Source organism: Nelumbo lutea, chromosome 8 (assembly GCF_056320005.1).
Source record: "Nelumbo lutea isolate HS-2025 chromosome 8, American lotus-T2T, whole genome shotgun sequence".
Taxonomy (NCBI): domain Eukaryota; kingdom Viridiplantae; phylum Streptophyta; class Magnoliopsida; order Proteales; family Nelumbonaceae; genus Nelumbo; species Nelumbo lutea.
The window spans coordinates 45933439-45956095 of NC_142691.1; the positions used below are offsets into that span (position 1 = coordinate 45933439).

Genomic DNA, 22657 nt, shown 5'->3' on the forward strand with positions numbered 1-22657 from the left:
AGTTTGAAGCTTAGTGAATTAAACTAATTTGAGTCGATCATCCGTTTTGAGATTTTTTTTTTCTTGGGGAAGAGGGTTGTGAATAATTCAGTTTTAGATTGGTGGAAGGATTAATAAAGATAGTAAGAGGGACGATATGGATAAAAAGGTAAGCATGGCTTTTATTCTTTGGAGATTAATATGGGAAACTAGAAATGTCAAGTATCTAATAACAAAGTGCTCCCACCTCAGACTCTTAGGCTCAATTTGAAAAGAATACAAATGTAAATATGTACAATGCAAATGCATACAAAATATAAGGTTTTGCACTCTAAACATTTGCATTTGTCTCTTTCCAAACTGAGCCTTATTGGAGAACATGAGTATCAAAATTAATTTTGATGCTTCTTGTAGGGATAATGGGTTATGTGCAATAGGTTGCGGTGCCAGAGATGGAGAAGGTCAAGTTCTGGTTACTAGAAGCAAAGCATTGGGTGAAAGTTTATAGAGAAGCTTGGGCAGCCTTTGAAGATCTCAAGATTGCTACTCTCTTTGCTGAGAATGATGTCATCATTGAGGGTGATTTGAAGGTTTTCCACTACCCAAACGGTCAAGCTGATTCAAGGAGTGTTACCTGATTTGTGGAAGGTGGAGGCCGCCTGGCTTGCATTACTTTCATGTCTACAGGGAAGCAAATGCCACAGCTGATTGGTTAGTAAATGCGGGTCATGGATCATCTGAGGAGAGTCAGAGGTTAGATTGGTCTTTTTCTCTTGTTCGCAATGCATCGACCATCATTGCATCAATCCGTATTCAGCCAATACGACCGATGCATAGCCAACGAAGGCAGATAAGAGTTGAAATAGCAGTGATAATACAAGGCCATTCCACCTGTGTCACATACAAAGGCCAAAATCTCAAATACATATTAAAATCAAGGATCAAAATTTCGATACCATATGCCCCAAATCAGGCATATCATATATATCGGCAGGCCCCCGATACACCTTATTATACATGGCTTTTGGGGTTTTGACCATCAAACACCCAGTACACTTGGATGTGATACACATCAATACTTGAAAACTTGTTTTTATCTTTCTCTTACTGGATCAACTCAAGAGGGAAAGGAGGTTGAACGTCAACCTCTTCTCATTATCTGATGCCGGCTGAGCAGATGTTGATCATCGACACAACTCCATATGATGATTACAGTAAATGAGAACTTCCTCTTTTTTATTTTAAACACAAATTAGAACTTTCAAACTCAACATAAAATACAAAGTAGTTGCTGAAATAAAATAGTAGTGGCCCATTCACTAAATTTATTTTCATAGAGCAATGTTTGTACAAGTACAACTAAAACATTTCCCCCCTCCTTTTGTCAACTTACAACCGCTCAATGATCAGGTAACGTTGCCTCGCTATCGCACGTCTCTGTAAACTCTTCAAATGTGAATGATCATGTTTATTCTGTCAATAACTCCATAAAAATCTACAGAAGTGACAAACATAAGCTTCAAATCTACCTTTTCCTGAAAGAAACTTTGAAGTAGTCGTAGTTGGCTTTACCTAGTTAAGCACAGAACAGTGTCAGTGGAGTAAGAGATTTACCTGAGTAGAGAGGACAGATACAGAAAGTTTTTACTAAAATCACCTATTTACAACCAACTGCTACTTGGCTTTTCAGATAATCCAAGCTTACATCCTCTTCAGGGCTTTTATGCGAATTAAAAAAGGGCAATGTACATTTCTGCCACGTGTACAGGATTAGGAGATTAAGCTATGCTTTTAGCTGAGATTATGTCATCACAGGATTACAGAGGGTGGGCAAACATTAAAATTTATAACGGTTGATTCCTGCAAAATCAAGAACACAAGGCACTTTCGTTACTACCCAAAGAAACACATTTCACAGTTCACAAATTGCCTATGTTCTATGCAATGGTCATAACTGATCAAAGATTCAAAGATCAGGTCTTGTGATTGTGGAAATTACATTATATGAACTCAAAGGTAAAAACGTGTTTCTAAGCCAATATTTGTACAGAACACTCTATGTAACACAATAAAGCATTCTGAAGGCCAAACACTCATGAACAGTTCAATGTCTGACCAGATTATTGCCCCATCATCACAAGATTCCAAGCTTAAGAGAATATGGATGCTCAAAGAAGACAATCAGTTTCTTGGGGAAACAGTCTTAAGCAATAAGAAATGTATAGTTGAGATCATCCAAGAGGCGTGGTTTCTCATATACCTTAAGACTCACTGGCTTCTAAGGCATCAGATACATAATCAGCAAAATATCCATATTTCCAGGTGTTTGTGTGTGTTCACATGGAGGAATAAGAGTTTGCTGAGCAAATAAAAGAGACATTGTCTTTTGGTTCAATAAAGTTAAATAGGATAGTTACTGTTGTGTGTTGACTAGTTTATCCAGGTTCAATTAGACTTAACTCCATATCTTGAGATGCTGTCCAACCAGGTTCATATGCTTCAAGGAAACCCAGCTTTGCTTTATTCGGTAGATCATGGGGATGAACAAATGGGACCCCTGGTGGCCAACCTATCTCCATCCGTATGCTACCACAGGGGCTGTCCAGAGATTGTAAGTGGCCTTCACACTCCTTAAGATTACAGAACCTCAGCTTGATGCCCTTCTTGTCAGCAATTTCCTGGACTCGCTCCTTCAGTACCCTCTGTGCCTCGAGCCTCAACCTCTTGGAAGGTGGCAGAGGTTTACACCTCGTATTATTCTTCCTCCTCTTTAGCAGAGGCTTCAAAGATCCTGTACGAGCATTTCATCGATCCAAGGACCTGTTATTAAAGACTATTTACTAAGGGCTATTAGCAGTAAATAAAAGAAACAACAATCCAACAATGCTGTTTGGAATTGTGGGAAGACTGACAGATAACTAAATGAGTGTGATTAGCACTTAACAGAATGACCATGAGACTTTTTTTTCTTTCTTATGTTTGTATTTGCATCAAAACTGTGAATGAACTTCTTATACCATGCTTACTGCTTGATAAAATTGCACTGAACCAATGAAATTTAACTTAGAAAATGCCTATTATGTCCCTGTGAATTACTATGAACAATTTTCATGAATTCATTCCATATTATCACTCAATTCCCCAATTAAGTTGTCAATTGGACCAAGGGTAATCCATCCTTATTGTAGCAGTTGAGCCTCATCCCTCTCAAATGATTTTAAAGGAACCAGATGAGGCAGGATGGTTAGCTAAAGAGGGATAGTTCCATCTTCTAGACATTGGAGCATCTAGAGGGAAATTGAAAACATGGTAACTGATGAAAAATTCCAATTTCATCTAGACAGAAGCTTTTGAAATTGGAAGGTGTGGGATTACATGGTTGCATGACCATGGACAAAATGTTTCAAGAAAACATTAAGCAATATGTCTACCATTACCAATAATGTTTGTAGAGAAGGAATGCCTTCCAATGGTGAAAGTTTAACTACAGGTGATAGATATTGCTCAAACCAACAGTTAAGAAAGTGGCCTCAGTTGATTCACGGGGACAAATCTTTCATCTCCTCAAGGTTATGAAATAAAAACCATTCTTTAAATGTATAGCATTTTTTAGTATGATGGCATACCGTCTTGACCTGCTGTGAAATTATAATTTGGGAAGCTGTGCCTAGTAAAGAGTTGATCAGTCGGATGGGATCTCTGCATGAAGTCATCAACTGGTATTGGAAGCTGGAACTGAGCTTCAATGCCATGACCAGCAGCAGCCATCTCAGAGCAGTTGAAACTTGCCATGGATTTAGGCATGAGCTTGAATACCAAGGAACAGCGTCCATACATGTTACCTTGTAGGTTACCAGTTTCTATCCGGTGCAGAGCAGGGCTTACATAACCTGCAGTTGCCTGGTAAAGGGCTAGCCCAGGGAAGACAACTGCCTCTTGGGGACCAATATCACCATCTACAAGTATCCAACGCCCATGAAAGTCTCTTATATGTAAACCTGCTTTATCTGACTTAACAACAGTGATCAAGCTTTTATCAACTTGATGATCATGGTCAGGAAACATAACTAGTTGTCCATCCTCCTGTGTAGTCAAACCACGGCGTTGTGCTCCCTGGAACGATGGTCTTGAATGACAACAGACTGTCAGAACTGATGATGAAATTTCCCGACTTCTTAAGGGTACATTGTCAAGTATTTCAGTAAATGGAGAACTACGTAAATTCAAGGAAAAGCTGATAGCATCCAAGATATCCCTAGCTGCCTTTCCAAGTAATGCAAATACGTCAGGCAAACCAGCAGGAGGTAACTCCATAGTGTTGTTAGGCTCAGTAGGAGTCAGGCCTGGTCTGTAATCATAGGTTTCTTGCCAAAGTTGAGGATCTGCATAATAACCAGATGTCTTGCACCATTCACGGGAATCATTTGTATGAACCATTTCTGCAGCTGAATATGATGATCTTTGATGGAAGTAAAGGCGAGCAGAATCCAGCCCAGATCTTAAAAGGGCCCCATCATTCCCTGGCAACTGAATAATGGCAGCAGAATACTGTGCTAGAGATTGTGATAAAGTTGACACAGATATTTTATAAGAATCAGAAGGGAGTCCTTCAGATGCTATCAGATCAGTGAGTTTAACACGACCAAGAGATGGCAGGTTGTTGCCTGCCATAGCACCCATTCAAGAACACAGCTCACCTGCATAGATGAAGTAGAGTTTGTACAGAACGTTCCACCATAACCATTAGCATGAAGGAAGTCAATTAGACATTAGACACTAAATGTCTTATTTATCAAACTCAATGCACATGAAATATTAAGAATATAATAATTCAGCAGCTCAGAGGAAAGGGTGACAGACCATAAAAAATGCAAATACAATCACAATTGATTATTCACTTTGAACTTCTGTGTACTACAAACATAATAGTCTTTTCTTTTCAGGTAAAATTTGGGAGCAGAAAGCCCAGAAGATTTCAAACTCACTAGTTTGATGAGCAACCTCTAATAAGGCTATCTGCAACGTCCTCCCTACAAGACTTCAAAAAGGTTCTAGGATCAAACATCAGATTTAATTTATAATGATTGTCTGGAAGATATAGGAGACTGGGATGAAAAGTTTGCAAGCTGAATTTGGAAAATAGCTTACAACTTTTTGGATTGCCCTTTTGTAAATCTTTCCTTGAAAAACCATGCTTTGAGGTTAATTGGAGAAGGTGGTTCCGCATAGTTGTCAAGGTGCTACATCAAGGCTGGACAACAACAGGGCACATTGTCACCTAAGAAATGAATTTTATATGGAAAATTTGCTTGATTTTACACTTGTTTTCTTATCTTTTATTAAGTGTTATGTTTCTCTAGTTAGTTAGCAACTAGAAAACATTAAAAGTGAACCAACACAAAAGAAGTAAGCCTATGAATGTAGCAAGACATATTGTATTTGGTTGTATTTAAGTTTTCTTTCAGGGAGGGTGGTTACAAGGGTATATTTGTAATGTTGACAAATCTTGGGGACTTGTATGTATTTATGAGAGGAAGAGGGGCCTAAGTGAAATTCTGATAATAATTGGGTGTTTTTCTTATTTAAGCCATTGGTTGTGTGGGATTAGGGTTGAGTGAGAGCGGATATTTCATTCTGAGTCTATAGACAGATCAGCCATGTATCTCTTGTTCTCATAGTAGATGTTTTTCCCTCTGTGGATGTAGACTATCGAGCTGAACCACGTTAAATCTTAGTGTTTTCCCCATTTCTTCTTCCTATTTTCTTCTTGATTTATTACTTATTCTCTTTCCTTGTGGTTGACAGTGAAAAACTAGGGGATGGATGTTTTTGGTTAATAAAAAAGGGAGATACAAAGACAATGTACAGCTGTGCTAAGTCAAAGAAAAGAATAAGACAAACATATAATGCAACAGACAACTTTTGATTGTGATAGAGATATATACAAGAGAAATGTGCAAGTGTGTTAAATGTAGTGAAGATAGGAGAAAACAAAAGCCCTTCTATCAAATGCAGCAGAGAATAGAGGAGAGAATGTGCAAGTGAGTTAAATGTAGCAAAAAGAGAAATATTGAACGGGATAGATGCTTATCTGGTAACAATTAGAAAGATATAGAGAAATTATTATAAAGGGAAATATTGAAAGAGATAGACCCTTATCTGGTTACAATCAGAAAGATAATAGAAAAAATATTATAAACGATTTAAAAAAGAAAAAAAAGAAGAGGCAAAACCCATTTTGTGGATCTCTAAGATGAAAATTAGACTTTTATGATGCCCATCTTACACTTTTTACCTTATTTATGCAAATATGATATGGTTTAGCTGCACTCCATATAATAATATTACACCTCCCAAATTCAAGCACCAAGCAATCAAAATTACCTTATTGCCTAGGCATAACTTATGTGACCAAGGTATCACCTTGACAACTACAGTTAAGGGATGCTTATTCATCATTCAGCTCCCTATTCTACTGAAGGAATCAACTAGTTGTGCAGAGAAGATAAGGTTACGAAAAGGAGACCTATCTGATTTTCAGTTTATTTTGGTAGCAGATGTCTTTAGTCACCTTACCAGGGCAGATAGTTTGGGCCTGATTAGGGACTTGAGTGTTAGGACAAATCATGTGGCAATGTCTAGTCCTTGGTATTCCATGGATTTATTGGTGCTTTTGAAAGAACCTTGAACCTCAGATTAACTTTAACAAACGTACCATGCTGGAATCAATTTGGAGGAGACTAATGGAAAATTACTCGACATTACTTGCTTGTGCTCCTCTTCTTCCAACATAGAATACCACGGACTTTCTTTAGGAGGTGGTCCCAGAGTGTGACATTTTAGACTTGGAGTAGTACAAGTTAACAAAGAAACTTACCTCATGAAAAAGAATTTATAGGACTTTAAGACAATATATCACTTTAATCTCCATTTTTTTTCTGATTTTCAAATTCATTTTCTTCTCTTTCATCAAGCTTATGCTGGTAAACACAAGACATCTGTTATGGACGCCTTCCTCGGGAAGACATACCATCACTGCCGGCAGCAACAGGCACCTGACCCACGCCAGCACCAGCAGTGATTCAGTGATGCTCCTCCTACCCAGTTCGGCAACAGCAGCCTTATCTAGATTAGATTAGTTCATATTTGTTTGTTCTTATCTTATTGTTCTTATCTCTTATCTCATCTTGTTAGTAGCTTATCAGATTAGGATTAGCTTATCTTATCCTTAGCAAGATAGAACTGGAAGTCTCCCTATTCAGCAAGGAGACTCCCTTTGATTAGGACTCTTGTAATCTCCTATTTAAGGAGACCCCATTATTGAATGAGATATCGAATATTCAGTCAAGAAGAGAGTAAGGAGAGTTGGTGATCTCTTGGACAAATCACCATTAGGGCGGCCAAGATAGGTTCATCAAGAGCAGGGAGGAACAAGGGAAAACAGGAGGTTTTCCCCGTGGACCGACCCATGACGAGATCCTATTCCCGGGCCCTCAACAACTTGGTATCAGAGCAAGGCGTCATGGGTAATCTGGAGCAGCTACCATCCAGGGTCCACGACCTCGAGCACCAACTCGTGGAGACCAGCTTCGAAGTCCGTGAGATCAAAGACGAAGGGAGCTGCAACGCCTGATGGAGCTATTCATTTCTAGCAGGGAAGGGAACTCTCTGAAGGAGGGACAGCCGACAATGGCCGCTGACCATATCTGCCAGAGTCTTCCGGCGAGCAGCAGTCCGTTAGCCAAAGAACCGCAATCGTCCCCAAGTACAGCAGGCTGGAATTCCCGTCATACAACGGCAATGGAGACCCCTTAGGCTGGCTGTATCATTGCGAGCAATTTTTTCAAAACCAACGGATAGATGACTGGGATAAGGTAAGTCTAGCCGCCTTTCACTTAATAGAGGAAGCACAACTTTGGTTTTATCGGTTAGAGCAAGAAGAACCCGGGCTCAGTTGGCCCCAGTTTAAGTCCTATTGCCTTCTTAGGTTCGGACCCCCACTAACCAGCAACCCATTGGGTGAGCTGATTATCCTTAAACAGACCGGCACAGTGGCTGAATATCAGCGACAGTTCCAAACCCTCCTCGCAAGGGCATCCTCCGTGCGACCCGACCAGCAAGTGGATATGTTCACGGTAGGACTATCAAAACCCCTGCGGGTGGATGTTGAGATGCAGAATCCCCCAAATTTGGTCACAGCCATGAACTTAGCCCGCGCGTTTGAGCACAAACTGCAGCTCAGCCGCGGAATTTTTAATGTGGGTCGGCCACCAAACTCATGGGTACCCCCAAGATCAGCAGCAACGACCCCCTCTTCTGCTACCAGCCGAGAACTGAAATCTCCCACCACCACCGCCTCTAGACCAATGACAAGTACAGGTAGCAACATGACCGCTCCACCCATTAAGCGCCTGACCAGGGCAGAAATGGCAGAATGCCGAACAAGAGGCCAATGTTTCAACTGTGATGACCTCTACTCGGCAGGACATAGATGCAAGAGGATTTTTTGCCTCCTCATCGATGAACAAGAGGAGGAGGAAGAAGAACCAGTCATATTCGAGCCAGAGATCTCTCTCCATGCGATCACCGGCATTAAAACTTCTCAGACCATGCAGTTACAGGCACAGATAGCAGGTCAACTGGTGCGCATTCTCGTCGATTCAGGGAGTACACACAACTTCATAAGTGAACATGCCGCCCTTCAGTTAAAACTGCCAATGGAGCTTCGACCGCGACTACAGGTAGCCGTCGCAAATGGTGAGAGAGTTCATAGTCCAGGAATTTGTAAGGATGTGCCGATACAGGTCAATTCTGAACTGTTTCTTGCTGATTTATTTGTACTTTCATTGGATGGGTTTGATATTGTTCTAGGAGTCAAGTGGTTAATTACCCTAGGCCCGAATTTGTGGGACTTCAACGCACTCACAATGACCTTCCACCTAAATGGAAAGCAAGTTTCATGGCACGGTTGCAAGGTTAAACAAAGGACACCACAGGTCCATGCACTTCAGACAGAACCGGCAGCCATGGAAAAACTTCTCGCCGAGTTTTCAGATCTGTTCCAGGAACCCAAAGGCCTCCCCCCTCCCCGAGCTTGCGACCATCGTATTCCTTTGGTGGCGGGTTCAGCACCAGTCGTTGTCCGGCCCTATCGCTATCCTCACTTACAGAAGGAGGAGATAGAGAAACAATGTACAGAGATGCTGAAACAAGGAATCATACGCAAAAGTCACTCCCCCTTCTCTTCGCCGGTTCTGTTGGTGGCAAAGCAGGATGGAACGTGGAGGTTCTATGTTGACTATAGAGAACTCAATGACCGGACGATCAAAGATAAGTTCCCTATTCCCGTTGTGGATGAACTGTTGGACAAGTTGCATGATGCCCAGTATTTCTCTAAGTTGGACCTCAGGTCCGGAAAATTCCAAGTTCGCATGGCTCCCGGTGACGTGAAGAAGAATGCTTTTCGCACCCACCATGGCCACTTCGAATTTTTAGTCATGCCATTCGGACTCTCCAACGCCCCATCTACATTTCAGTCGCTAATGAACGAGATATTCCAGCCCCATCTACGCAAATTTGTTTTAGTGTTCTTTGATGATATCCTCGTTTACAGCAATTCATGGGTGAGCATGTCCACCATCTGAGGACCATTTTCGAGCTCCTACGCCAACACAAATTATTCCCGAAACGATCCAAGTGCTCCTTCGGGGAGCAATAGGTTCTTTATCTCGGCCATGTCATCCATGGGCAGGGTGTGACAGTTGATAGTTCCAAGAATCAGGCTATAAAAGAATGGCCCAAACCTCAATCAGCCAAGGCCTTACGCGGGTTCCTCGGTTTAACGGGTTACTACCGCAAATTTGTATAGAACTATGGAGTGTTGGCAGCCCCGTTAACCAACCTGTTGAAGAAGAATTCCTTCCGGTGGGACGATGCAGCAGATGAAGCTTTCCTGACACTGAGAAATGCCCCATCTTGCAATTACCTAATTTCGCCCTCGAATTTACAGTCGAGTGCGATGCTTCCGGAGTGGGTATCGGGGTCGTACTACGGCAGCAAGGGCACCCGATTGCTTTCTTCAGCCGCAGACTGACCGATCGGCACCTGAAGCTTCCCGCCTATGAGCACGAACTAATTGGCCTCGCCCAAGCCGTCCAACACTGGAGGCCATATTTGTGGGGGCGATCGTTCATCGTCAAAACTAATCATTACAGCCTCAAATACCTGTTAGAGCAGCATCTCACCACTTCCCCTCAGCAGCATTGGGTTAGCAAACTGCTCGGATATGACTTCCGAGTGGAATATAAGGTGAGATCCTCAAATCGCGCAGTTGATGCCTTGTCTAGGCGAGATGAAGACGCGATGGTTCTGTGTAGCATTTCCCAACCTCGGATCTCTCTGTTTGACGACATTAAGAAGACAGCACCACAGTCCCCGGAATGGTCGCTCTGGTTACAGAAGATCCAATCCGGCACCGCTGACCCCAATTGGTCACTTCAAGACGGGTTGGTACTGTATAAGGGACAAGTCCATCTTCCACCAGACTGCTCGTTGATCCCCACCATCATCACCAGCATCCATAACTCCACCCACGAGGGCATTCAAAAAACACTACACCGCGTCCAGACTGATTTCCATTGGCGAGGTATGAAGACTTCTATTCGAGATTTTGTCCAGAATTGCTCCACATGCCAACAACACAAATGGGAAAACCTACACCCGGCAGGCCTCCTTCAGCCCCTTTCCATCATGACACAGATCTGGGCCGACATCTCCATGGACTTCAGTGAGGGACTACCCAAGGTAGGTGGCAAATCAGTTCTCTTCGTGGTAGTCGACCGCTTCTCTAAATACGCCCACTTCATTCCTCTATCACACCCATACAGTGCCACTTCGGTTGCCCTCGCCTTCTTTACACATGTCTTTCGCTTAAATGGGTTACCAAAATCCATAGTCAGCGATAGAGACCCGGTTTTCACTTGTGCCTTCTAGAAAGAGTTATTCCGGCTACAAGGCACCACCCTGGCCTACTCATCAGCTTACCGGCCACAAACCGACAGTCAGACGGAAGTGGTTAACCGCACACGAGATGTATCTCCGTTGTTTTGTAGGCGATCAACCACGACGGTGGGTGGATTGGCTCCCTTGGGCCGAGTACTGCTACAACACAGCCTACCATTCTTCCCTCGGCATGACTCCCTTTCGCGTCGTTTATGGCAGGGATCCTCCCCGCTTGCTGTCCTACGAGCCGGGTTCTACTCGTTTGGAAGCAATTGATCACTCCTTCGCTTACAGCAGGCCCAGCTCCGCATGAAGCTCCACTATGACAAGCACCACCGGGAACTGTCATTCAATCCAGGACAATTTGTTTGGTTGAAACTCCAGCCCTACCGACAACGCTCCTTGCGCCACAAGGCTACCCCAAAGCTGGCCCTAAGTTCTATGAGCCCTACAAGGTTCTACGACGGATTGGCAGTGTGGCCTACCAACTGGAATTGCCTGAGACCAGCCGGATTCATGATGTCTTCCACATCTCCTTGCTAAAGCCATTTACAGGTGTTCCCCCAGACCGAGTTCCCTCCCTGCCACCCTTGAAAGATGGCAAGCTGGTCCCCCAACCTAAAGTTGTCGCCCGCTCTCGTTTCAATCGTGGAATCCTTGAAGTCTTGGTGGAATGGTGTAATTTACCATCAACATAAGCCACATGGACCCCATTGGCAGAGTTCTAAGCCACATATCCAGAGTTCGAGCTTGAGGACAAGCTCGTAGTCCAAGAGGGGAGTAATGTTATGGACGCCTTCCTCGGGAAGACGTACCATCACCGCCGGCAGCAATAGGCACCTGACCCACCGCCAGCAACAGCAGTGATTCAGTGATGCTCCTACCCAGTTCGGCAATAGCAGCCTTATCTAGATTAGATTAGCTCATATTTGCTTGTTCTTATCTTATTGTTCTTATCTCTTATCTCATCTTGTTAGTAGCTTATCAGATTAGGATTAGCATATCTTATCCTTAGTAAGATAGAACTGGAAGTCTCCCTATTCAGCAAGGAGACTCCCTTTGATTAGGATTCTTGTAATCTCCTATTTAAGGAGACCCCATTATTGAATGAGATATCGAATATTCAGTCAAGAAGAGAGTAAGGAGAGTTGGTGATCTCTTGGACAAATCACCATTAGGGCGGCCAAGATAGGTTCATCAAGAACAAGGAAAAACAAGGGAAAACAAGAGGTTTTCCCCGTGACGAGATCCTATTCCTAGGCCCTCAACATCTCCCTTGCAATACATCTGATTTCCTTCAAAGCATGCCTATGATTCCATACATCAAGGATCTTGCTCATCAGTCACCTGATCACTAATTGGGAATCACCTTCAGCCACCAATTTCCTGAATCTCAATTGTTTTGCTAGTCTCAACCACTGTAGAAGTGCCAAAATTTCTGCACTAAATGAATCAGCATGGCCAATAGGTCCAAAGAAAGAGCCAATATGGATGGACCCAAGTCCACCCAGTCACTAATTGGGAGGCGCATCTCCAGGCGAGACGCCCCCAAATCATCCCGAGGCGTATAACAGAGGTGTTGATACCTCTGAGGTGTACACCTCATACGCCTTTTGCATGAGGGTGTACTAGAGGCATACACTTCATGCGCCTCACGCACAACTCATACAAAAAGTCATAAAAAAGAAAAAAGAAAGGAAGAAGAAAAGAAAAGAAAGGAAATGGAAGGGATAGAAAAAGAAAGAAAGAATGAATGAATGAATGAATGAAAGAGAAGAAGAAGAAAAAAAAGAGAGAGAGAGAAAAGAAAGAAAAGGGAAGGAAAGAGAAGAAACCCCCCTTCTAGTGTTACATCTTCATTCTTCTTAATATAAAAGATCTTTATTAGAGAGACAGAGAGATCAGATCCTCCTTACTCTTCCTCCTCTTTCCCCCTTCTCTTAAGGAAGCTTATGCCTCCTTGTGTTTGGGAGGCCTACGCCTCATGCCTCCAAGTAGTGAACGCCTCACATCACGCCTCCACATTTTAAAACATTGATTGGGAATCACCTTCAGTCACCAATTTCCTGAATCCCAATTACTTTGCTAGTCTCAACTCCTGTAGCAGTGCTGAAATTTCTGCACTCAATGAATCAGCATGACCAATGGGTCCAAACTACAACGAATGAGCCAATATGGACAGACCCAAGTCCACCTGATCCACAAATTTGGAGTCACCTTCAGCCACCAATTTCTGGATAAGAGCCAATATGGACCCAAGTCCATCTCTGAATACCCCCCCCCCCCAATCCTAGAAGGGCCCATAACCAGATTACTCGTAGAACTGCCAAATGAGGGGATGATTGACTATCTCTCTCTCAAGAACTCCCTCTTTGACCCTCTCTTTCTTTCTCATTTTTCCACCGACTTATTCTCTCCCCACTCCAACTCTGGGCCATTCCCCAAATTATGTAGGATGGGAAGGGGTCCTACCGACTTAGGGATATGGTGGTGGGCTTTGTGGGGTGAATGAAGGGCTGTGGGTAAATCAATGCTTTAAAATGCGTGCCTGAACCTAGGTGCAAAGGCGAGGTACATTTTAGGGTAGGCACCTTGCCCAGGTCCAAGCATATGTATGTATGAAAGGCACCTCTGCGCCTAGTCATGCGCCTTAGGCCAGGTGTCTTAGTAATGTTTAGAATTGTTTAATGTTTAAGTTCTATAGACAATTATTATAATATATCAAAAGCATTTTCTTTTATTTTTTTCAACCTTTATAGTATTCTAAATAAAAATAAAACTAATCTGACAGTGAGAGGAAGCAAAATTGAGCACAAAGCAAGCTTGTGCGCGAAGGAAAAAGGAAAACCAATCAACCAAGCCATTGACCCATTGTTCAAGTTCGAGCTCCAATAGAAACAATCCATTCTTCCTTTCTTTCTTTTGTTTTTTCTTTCCTTTCCCTTCCATTTTCACACTAAAATAGGGGGTCCATTCCACTTTTGTTTTTCTTTTTTTCTTGCAGGTTTTACTACCAAAACAGGGGTTCCACCCCATTCTTGTTTTTCGATATTCCCTATATGTTTTTACACCAAAAACAGGAGCTAAGCCCCATTGCTATTCAACTTCATTTCTCTCTGCTTTTATGCCTAAAACCGTTGTTATTCAACTTTTTTCTCACTGTTTTAACCTAAAAATAGGGACTCCCCCATTGTAAACTTGCAGTATTTGGTGCCACCGTTGTTATTCCTTGTTTCTCTGCTGCTTTTGGTGCCAAAATAGGGGCTGTTTTGTTTGCATCTACATACATTCATCAAAAAATACCCTTCTTCCTCTTTTATTACAATTTATATTGTTTGCTAGTTAAGGAATAACTAAACATTATTTTATTGTTTTTTACGTAAGTTAACTTTAATATTATTTTATTGTTTGTTATCTATTCAATGTTAATCTGTGAGCTATGAATCTGTGATAGACTCAATATATTTCATTGTGGATTTACATTCAAGTAAAAACATAAACACGTTTATTTTCTATATTGTTCTTTCATAGTTTGCTGTATCTAGGGTGAAATTGATGCATTTGAACTATGAAATATGAACTGTTAAGTAATTGATTTTGTAAATTATTTGTAAATTGTAAATAATTTTTTTTTATCAATAACAGAAACTTTTATTAAGAAAAAGAAATGGTAGAAAAATACAACAGGAGGGAGGGGTAAAATCTCTTAACCCTCCCTAAAAGTAGACATCAAATTACAACAATGCCCAAAAGAAACTAGCTCTTCCCACCCCTTGTTTGGCCAAAGAGTCTGTCAAAGAATTAGCACTCCTCTTGGACCACTGAAACTGAATTTGCGTGTTTTGAGTGAGCTGGTTAATCTTCTTTTTTTCATTCGAGAACTTCCACAAACTGAAATCTTCCTTCTGCATCCAGTTAATAGCCAACCTAGAGTCGCCCTCCACCAGCAGTTTTCTAATATTCAACTGTTGAGCTCTTTTAATCCCTTCCAAAACTGCCAAAATTTCAGCTCAGAGAGTCCCCCCAACCTATAGGGCCTGAAAACATGGCAATAATTTTCAGGCCCTATAGGTAGGGGGGACTCTCTGAGAGCTGAAATTTTGGCAGTTTTGGAAGGGATTAAATAATAATCACAGTATAACTGTGATTATTATTGATTTAGTTTGTTATTATCAACTTTTTTTATTGGAAACAGACTTTCATTGACTTAGATAATAATCACCATACAACTGTCAACTTTTCTGGAGTTGAAGAGCCAGTAAGGAATACAAGATCTATAGCTTCAACTTCACAACTAAGAGCAACAACAGTTAGTGGCAAGAGACCAAGTGCTTCAAGTTATCAACTTCAATTGGAAGATGAAGAAGAGGAAGAAATTGTTGTGGAAGAAGAGGAGGCTAAAGCTAAGATTCAAGACTTGGAAGAAAGAATACAAGCTAAAATTATGGGAGACAAAGGCAACACTCCACAAGCTTGGTAACTCGGAAGTAGAGAAGACTCGTAGAAAATGGTGGGGGAAGAAGAGTACAAGAGGAACAAAGCATTATGGATACAGAACAGGGGTACATATAGCAAGCCTAGAGAGTGTGATTGTGTACTGCAACACCTGAAGAGAACCTTAAGGAAATGTGAATTTCTCAGCATCTATGGTGCAGTTCCCATCCTCCCATTCCTGGTTGTGCATCTATCAGTGTTTATGGTCTGTAAGTGTGGTTGGGTTGGAGAAAGGGCAGGCAGAGAGGAAGGACAAACCTATCATTTTTGTTACGTGCTGGAGGAATTAGATATGGCGAAAGAGGCATGCAAATGGATTTTCCCCTCAAGCAGGTAAAGAATATTTGTGCATATTCTGTTGTCATTAATGTAAATACAGTTCACAGCATCTGGAACGAAGAATGTCAGGGAGATGCTATCTTCCATGTCTCTAACTGTTTCATGGAGCTATTCAGTGGACCAATACAGCTCATTTTGATCCAAAAAAGAAAAAAAAAAAAAAAGAATTGTTGTGGAAGAAGAAATGAAAGAAGATATGTTGATGACAAGTCAGATGACAATGAAGATGAAGTTAAACTTCAAAGTGAAGAGGAAGAAAATGATGACTGAGTCATGAAGAATGGATATGTGATCTCAAACTTCAATAGCTTAGTTGTTTGAATTTCAAGTTTAAACTTCGTATCTCTATGACTGTACTACACTAATGGCTTAATGCTGAGAACTAAGATGTTCTGATTTCTCATTGATACTTGACATATTAATAGGCCATTTTCAATCATTTAATTATATTTAAGTTTAGGTATATCCTTTTTCAATTATATTCTACAATTTTTTTATTTAAAAAAAAAAATTACATCTTGATTCAAAAAGGTGTGTGCCTCACCTTGCGCATTGCACCTCAAACACATTTAGGCCCTTGTGCTTTTTTTGCAGCTTGCGCTTTTAAAACACTGTGGTGATTAGAGATTAAGGATATGGATGGAGAAGCTAGTGCTTGTTGTGCAGCAAAGAATGAGTAGAAGCAAGTAGAGTGCTTTTTTTGCAGCTTGAACTTTTAATGTTAAGGTAGACAGCAAAGAGACAAATTGCTTAAAAGAAAAAATAAGAGAGGGAGGAAGAGAAATTTCTGAAAACAACCATAATTCACTAAACCAATCTTTATTTCATCAAGTCAACTCTTCTTTTAACTCCAATTTGGACCAGGAAACTGACCCAAAACAACTTATTAAATTCAGATGTCCCCTTTCAGACTCCAATTTGGACTAGGAAACTGACCCAAAATAACTCCTAACTGCTTCAAAACTATGACAAATTCTTAAGTAACCTATTAGGACACTAGGACTCCAACTCCTACACAACTCTAATAACATTTCTTAATACTATTAAAACTAAATTCATTTAAAGAAGTCAGAAATTACTAAAAATAGTAAAGTGTGAGTTTACTAAAAATAGTAATTATGGTAATTACTATAAATAGTAAGTTCGAATGTTACCAGAAATAGTAATTTCGAATCAGCAAAAAAAAAAAACTGATTCTTAAAATACCCACAACTAGAAAATAAAAAACTGAAACAGTACCAATATCCTATAACCCAAAAATTCTGAAATTGGTATAGAAATTGGAAATTTTGGTTTATCTCCCCATGTGCTCTTTCCTTGCTTCTGCCTCTGCATCATCAGACCTTCGGAGTTCCAACCATCGCCACCGATCATGGTGCCTACACCTCCCAAAGGGAATCCAAGATACTCTATGGGCCATGATTTGAGTTCACATTACAATTTATATACATATCCTTTATTCTTGGTGACAAGATCCTTTGACCAAAGATTTCTAGTTCCTACACCATGGTTTTTCCCAACCAAAAATATCCATCTGAACTTGCAATGTTTCAATTCAAAAAGCACATATTAAGGGCATACATGTTGAAAACTTAGAACCCACTTTTAAATTAGAATCAATATGAGTTGTACATAAATGTACAACAGATGCATACATATGTATAACACTTTTGCCTTTTCCTTTATGTGATTCAACATGGTCTAGAAATTCTAAAAAATGGAATAGATGTGGAGACGTCTAACAATTTTCCTAGGGAAGAAACAGCAAAAATGATGATGCAAATGATCCATTAGCCTAAAAGACAATAACCCACAGGCCCGATCCCAAGAAGTCTCAACCCTCATGAGCCTATGTTTGTTTTAGCAACAAAACAAACAAGGTATCCATGACGATAATTTTCATTAAGATTTAGAACAATAGAAAATTTTTAAGCAAACACAAAAGGGCATAACCACATGGAGGAAATACCCGGTATGTTAGTACTCTAGGTTTGAGCTCAGGTTTGCTGTTTGTAGTTCACCTCTCTTAGATACAGCTGGTTCGTTAAAGGTAGAATAATAAAATTCACTATTTGGTCTGCACTTATTGTTGGTGTTTTAATTAAAAAGATTAGAAAGGAAAAAGTCTGGATGACTTATAAAAATTAGGGTTCTGCTGCTAAATGGCTTATAAAGACACCTTTATCCTCTAACTTTTTCCTTTTATGAAGATATTGTTACTTGGTTGCCTTATGTACTAAAGCGATTAATGCAACCTCTAATCCAGAATATAAAAGGAAACTAGAAGTCCAAATATGAGGGACAGTCTTAAATTACAACATGTAATAAGGAAGCTACAGTATTAGTATAAACTAATGAAAAGTAAATGTCTACGTAACTAGAGTTTCCATTAATGAAGTTTATGATTACTTGCCCAATCAAGAACATCAAGCATAAAAATAAGTAACAGCAGTAGCCCTTATATTTCACAATATAAACATTATTAAGTCCTGCACCAGAGATTTTCCATCTATAAGGCACACAGGGAATTGATCAAAAAAAAAAGCAAACAGGGACTCATGGAAGAGAAACAAAAGTTAATGCTTCGTATACCAGGGTCTGAGGAAACAATTAACTTCTTGATCTTGTATGATGGTGACTATGACAAAAAAAAAGGAAAAATGAAAAACAGAACATATCAAATAACCACCATAGCAGTCAACTATCTACAACCACTAATATTTTTTTGACGTTTCATTTGAAAATGGTAAGTATTACTACCCTTTTCTGATATTAAATAAAAGTTCATCACGAATAAAAGGAATCATACTCCAAATAATTTCATCTTCTTACCAAGACAAAAATTGAGGCCAAACAAAGAAAAATCTGATGCCTATTTGCACCAATCTACCATATGAGACATGTAAGCTTTGCTTAAATGATATATTTCCAAAGCAGATAAAGGACCATCTAAAGGTGTCCTTAGTTTTCTTCATAAGTCTCTTATTTTATTATTTTCTTTCTTACTTCATTCTGTCATCTGTTAATGTTTTCAAATAGTTATGTTACAATGAGCACACCCTCATCATAATACCAAAAATAAACCACAAATTAGATGGCTACAAATTATATATGATCTTCTTGATTTCACCAAGCACGATCATTGCCTTTTCTAGTTCCAGTAGCCAACAACACAGTTGGATCCATCTTCTCACACCAGCAGCATGATCAACACTAGTTTGTATCTTGCCTAACCATCTCCTGACCTCATCCCTCCACTCTACTCGTGATGCTTCACACCAACCTTCTGGTCTTAGGCTGATCTCTAGCCATGTCATCATAGAGTAGACAACATCACCTACAGCAATCTCCACTTGGGGTTTATCTTCCACTTGAGAATCTTCATCTTCACCCATTCACATGACTCAATCTCTGAACGGGTGTCATCTGTTTCTAAATTCCCCACATAAATACCCTATCATTCTAAACACCTCCAAACACCAAAGAAGCAGAGGCAACCTGAATGCTCTGATCCAAACTTCCTCAACACCAGACTCTGTCCCTAAGTGCTCCATGTTCTATTCATTAGAATTACATCCCATGCATGTGCTCCACTGGACCGAGAACATCTTCTTCCTCTTCAAGAACCATGAGTGACCGCTTAGGATCTCCACCACATTTCCAGGCAAGGGATGGGTAAACAGGTAGAGACTTTCCATCCACACTGTTGTTGCCCACTCTTCAATTCCTAGCACCTTCCTGTGGAACCCTCAAATCTACCCACCATACACCTTTGAAGAAACCTTTTTCATTCTCAGATCCCTTCATCATCCAGGTCAAGAAAAAGCACATCATCCACCTTACATATCACCACTCCCCTTTTCATTGGCCAAATGTTCCCTTCCACCATCTCTCTTTGAATGGCAATTTAAATTAGGGGTTTTCTGGAAGAATTATTGCTATAAAAGAAGTTAAAACCATAATTAGATGGTTTGGATAAAGATTGACAAAAGAGATTGCATATTTTGGTATGTAGAGGATATTTAATAGGATAAACTTACTCCTCCACCTTTTTTCTTTCTTTATAAGTAAACTTACTGGCATATATGAAAGTCAAATAGCAACATATCTGTTCAAGCTGTAACAAGCAATTCACAATCTAAAGTATGTGTTCATTTCCATCAATTTGTATAGTTGCCTCCACTTCTTAATCTCAAGAGATATCAATCTCTTTGGATTGGATTGGTGCAATGCCTAGCTTTTGATGTAATAATACTTTTAGAAAGATTTACGATAGGTTTTCCAGATTTATTTCTTTGATAACCAAAATTGTATTAGGTTCTTTATTTCCAACTCTTTTTTTTTCTTTTCTTTTTTTAGATGGATTCTTTATTCCCTTCTCTTTTTTGTAGTAAAGTCTGATTTATCAATAATAATTACTACCTATATCTAAATTATGTTTAACTCCCTAGATATCTGCTTTAACTGATATATCACAATTGAAGCAGTCTTAAAACTGGCACAATATTGCCAACTACATACATTCTTGAATGATGGTTGGCATTGATTGACTGCCATGTTGCTACCAATGTAAAGACAATTGTATTTCAATGTTTAAATAATTTCACTTTTTTAGAGATCTTCACTTAATTGTTTTCTAATCCATTGCCATGATTGGCAGAACTTGACTGCCAATATAAGTTAGCCAAACACTCATGAATTCAATAACTTCACTTTTTAGGAGGAGGGGCATTCTTCTTTCTTAGCCATAATAAATATTTAAAAGCTACTTAACCTCTATTTATTAAGAAAAGGTTTCCTTTTTCCACCCCTTTCCTACTCACATTACACTTTTCAATTATCTCAATCTTTAGTTAGCCTACTTCATGGCCTCTCCCTCCCGCTTTAATTACTCTCTTTAGATCCACGGCTTTGCTCTTTGTAAATCCCGACTTCTAACATGTAACTTATTTCCTCTACCAGATCTCTAGCGAGGAAAAAACCTAATGTTCATCTAATGCCTCCTTGAGCAATTCTATAACTTTTCTTGAAATTCTCAAGCTCTTCCTTCCTTTAGAGAATTCCTTTTCTTTGGTGTGCAGTATCCCTTTTTTTCATTTTTCCTTTCACTCTACATTTTCTCCTTGTTTTTGAGATAAAAAGACAGAAAGAAAGACGAAAAAGAAAAGAATAAAAACTAAGAAGTCATATGCACGGCGCAGGGAAGCAATTAACAAAGAAGAACTTATTGATAGGATTCACAGAAAAAAAAAAAAAGAAAAGAAATTGCTGACATCATATATAAAAAGAGCTCACATGTATTAAAGCCTTGAGTTGAACCTGTAGCTTAGGAATGTTGGCAGACCATTTATTGAAGAGATTCAGTGCACGAAAATCAGAAGGCTTCCGAGCTTCGTTAGAATTTCTATAATGACCTGCAAATTTCCATCCAAAACCCAAATACACAAACAAATATAATAATAAAACCCTGGAATAGAAAATCAATGATAATTTTCATGCTGAATTAAATTGATTTTTTATCTTTCAAACCACTCATGGACCCAAGTGGCTTTCATTTTTTGAGGATCACGCATGTCCCTTTTTGCACAGAAAAAGAAAAAAAAAAATACACTGAAGGAACCCTATCTGCAGAGAGAAAAATGATATTGAGGTTCCCAACTATATGTTTCGAACCTCATAGGAACCAAATAAGTTTCACAATCTGAGTATCATTTGCATGAACAAAAAAATGGGAAAAAAACTACAAAAGAAATCCTAACTCCAGAAAGAAATGGAAAAACAAAACTAGAAAATTTGATATATATCACGTCATTTGCACAGAAAACAAAACAAAAGCTACTAAAGGAACCCTAATCGCTGAGAAAAATATGAAAAAATAAAACCATAAAGAGAAAGAGAGAGATGTCGATTTAGGAGTAAGATACCTGATCTTGTGGATTTGACACAGAAACGAAAGTTGAAGAAGACCTGCCTTAAGCTTCAATGATCCGAAGACGACAAGGAAGAAGAACGACAGAGCATGTGAGCTTACTGTAGGAAAATAGTGTAATGAAGAAATTTGAGTAGACAGTAACCGTCAACGGCTGATTGATTGAAGTAGGAGAGGTTGAGGGGTTGTCTTGCTCGTTGCGGTTTTCGGAAGGAGAGGAGGAGAGGACGATGAGGATAGTAGGAAGACGGAACGGAAGAGAGAGAGAGAGAGAGAGAGAGGTGACACTAGATCGTGGAGAGAGAAATCAGGAAGTTAAATGGAATAAAGTTTGGAGATGGTCGGGTGGACGTGAGTCCTTGGACTATCGGCATTATGTTATAATTGGAATTTGCAAACAGGATGAATTATTCCTAAAGCAGGTGAATTTGTTGAACGAAAAGTCGAAAGAGAGTACTTAGTTTAGTTATAAAAGGGTAGAAATTAGTTGAGTTTAACATGCGGAGGGTCACATTTATTAGAAGATAATATTTTTAATAGAATAAAATTAAAATAGATAAATGCAAATTTGTTGGTAGAATTGATAAATGGACGGAGTTGAAGGATTTGATGAAATTGATGATGGCTGGTGACTTGGATCAAGTGAAAGAGCTGTCGAAGAATAACAACCTCGATAAATGAAAATTACATTAATGGGCAAATAGAGAAAAAATTAACAACTTTAATAAATGACAATTCTAAATACCTGTCCTATGTTTTTAACCTAACAAAAACCTTCGCCAATGTTTTAACCTAAAGTTCTTTAAATGCCAGATTTAATATTCTGTTTTTTGTGTGCACAGGGAAAAGACAAAGAGCTACACACGACGGGGTAGCTTGACCCCAACAATTAGACAAACAAATAAATTCTATATC

The 22657-nt window shown here is 39.7% G+C and overlaps 1 protein-coding gene across 13 annotated transcripts; it reads right to left on the reverse strand.

Annotated features, from left to right (window-relative positions):
* Window positions 1-1267: 1267 nt before the first annotated feature.
* On the reverse strand, window positions 1268-22231 carry LOC148843981 (2-oxoglutarate (2OG) and Fe(II)-dependent oxygenase superfamily protein). Of its 13 annotated transcripts, XM_088959173.1 has the most exons (9): window positions 21738-22031; window positions 21109-21227; window positions 5128-5230; window positions 4965-5009; window positions 3606-4676; window positions 2440-2770; window positions 1637-1839; window positions 1509-1551; window positions 1268-1416 (listed from the first exon to the last, which is right to left on the reverse strand). In XM_088959173.1, exons 5-7 carry the CDS (start codon window positions 4657-4659, stop codon window positions 1824-1826), a joined length of 1401 nt encoding a protein of 466 aa, XP_088815299.1. In that variant the 5' UTR covers window positions 4660-4676; window positions 4965-5009; window positions 5128-5230; window positions 21109-21227; window positions 21738-22031; the 3' UTR covers window positions 1268-1416; window positions 1509-1551; window positions 1637-1823. The 13 variants fall into 13 exon arrangements, with proteins under 13 accessions (XP_088815299.1, XP_088815295.1, XP_088815294.1 ...); XM_088959169.1 differs by having other exon boundaries at window positions 1268-1551; window positions 4965-5017; window positions 21738-22036; XM_088959168.1 differs by having other exon boundaries at window positions 1268-1551.
* Window positions 22232-22657: the final 426 nt, after the last annotated feature.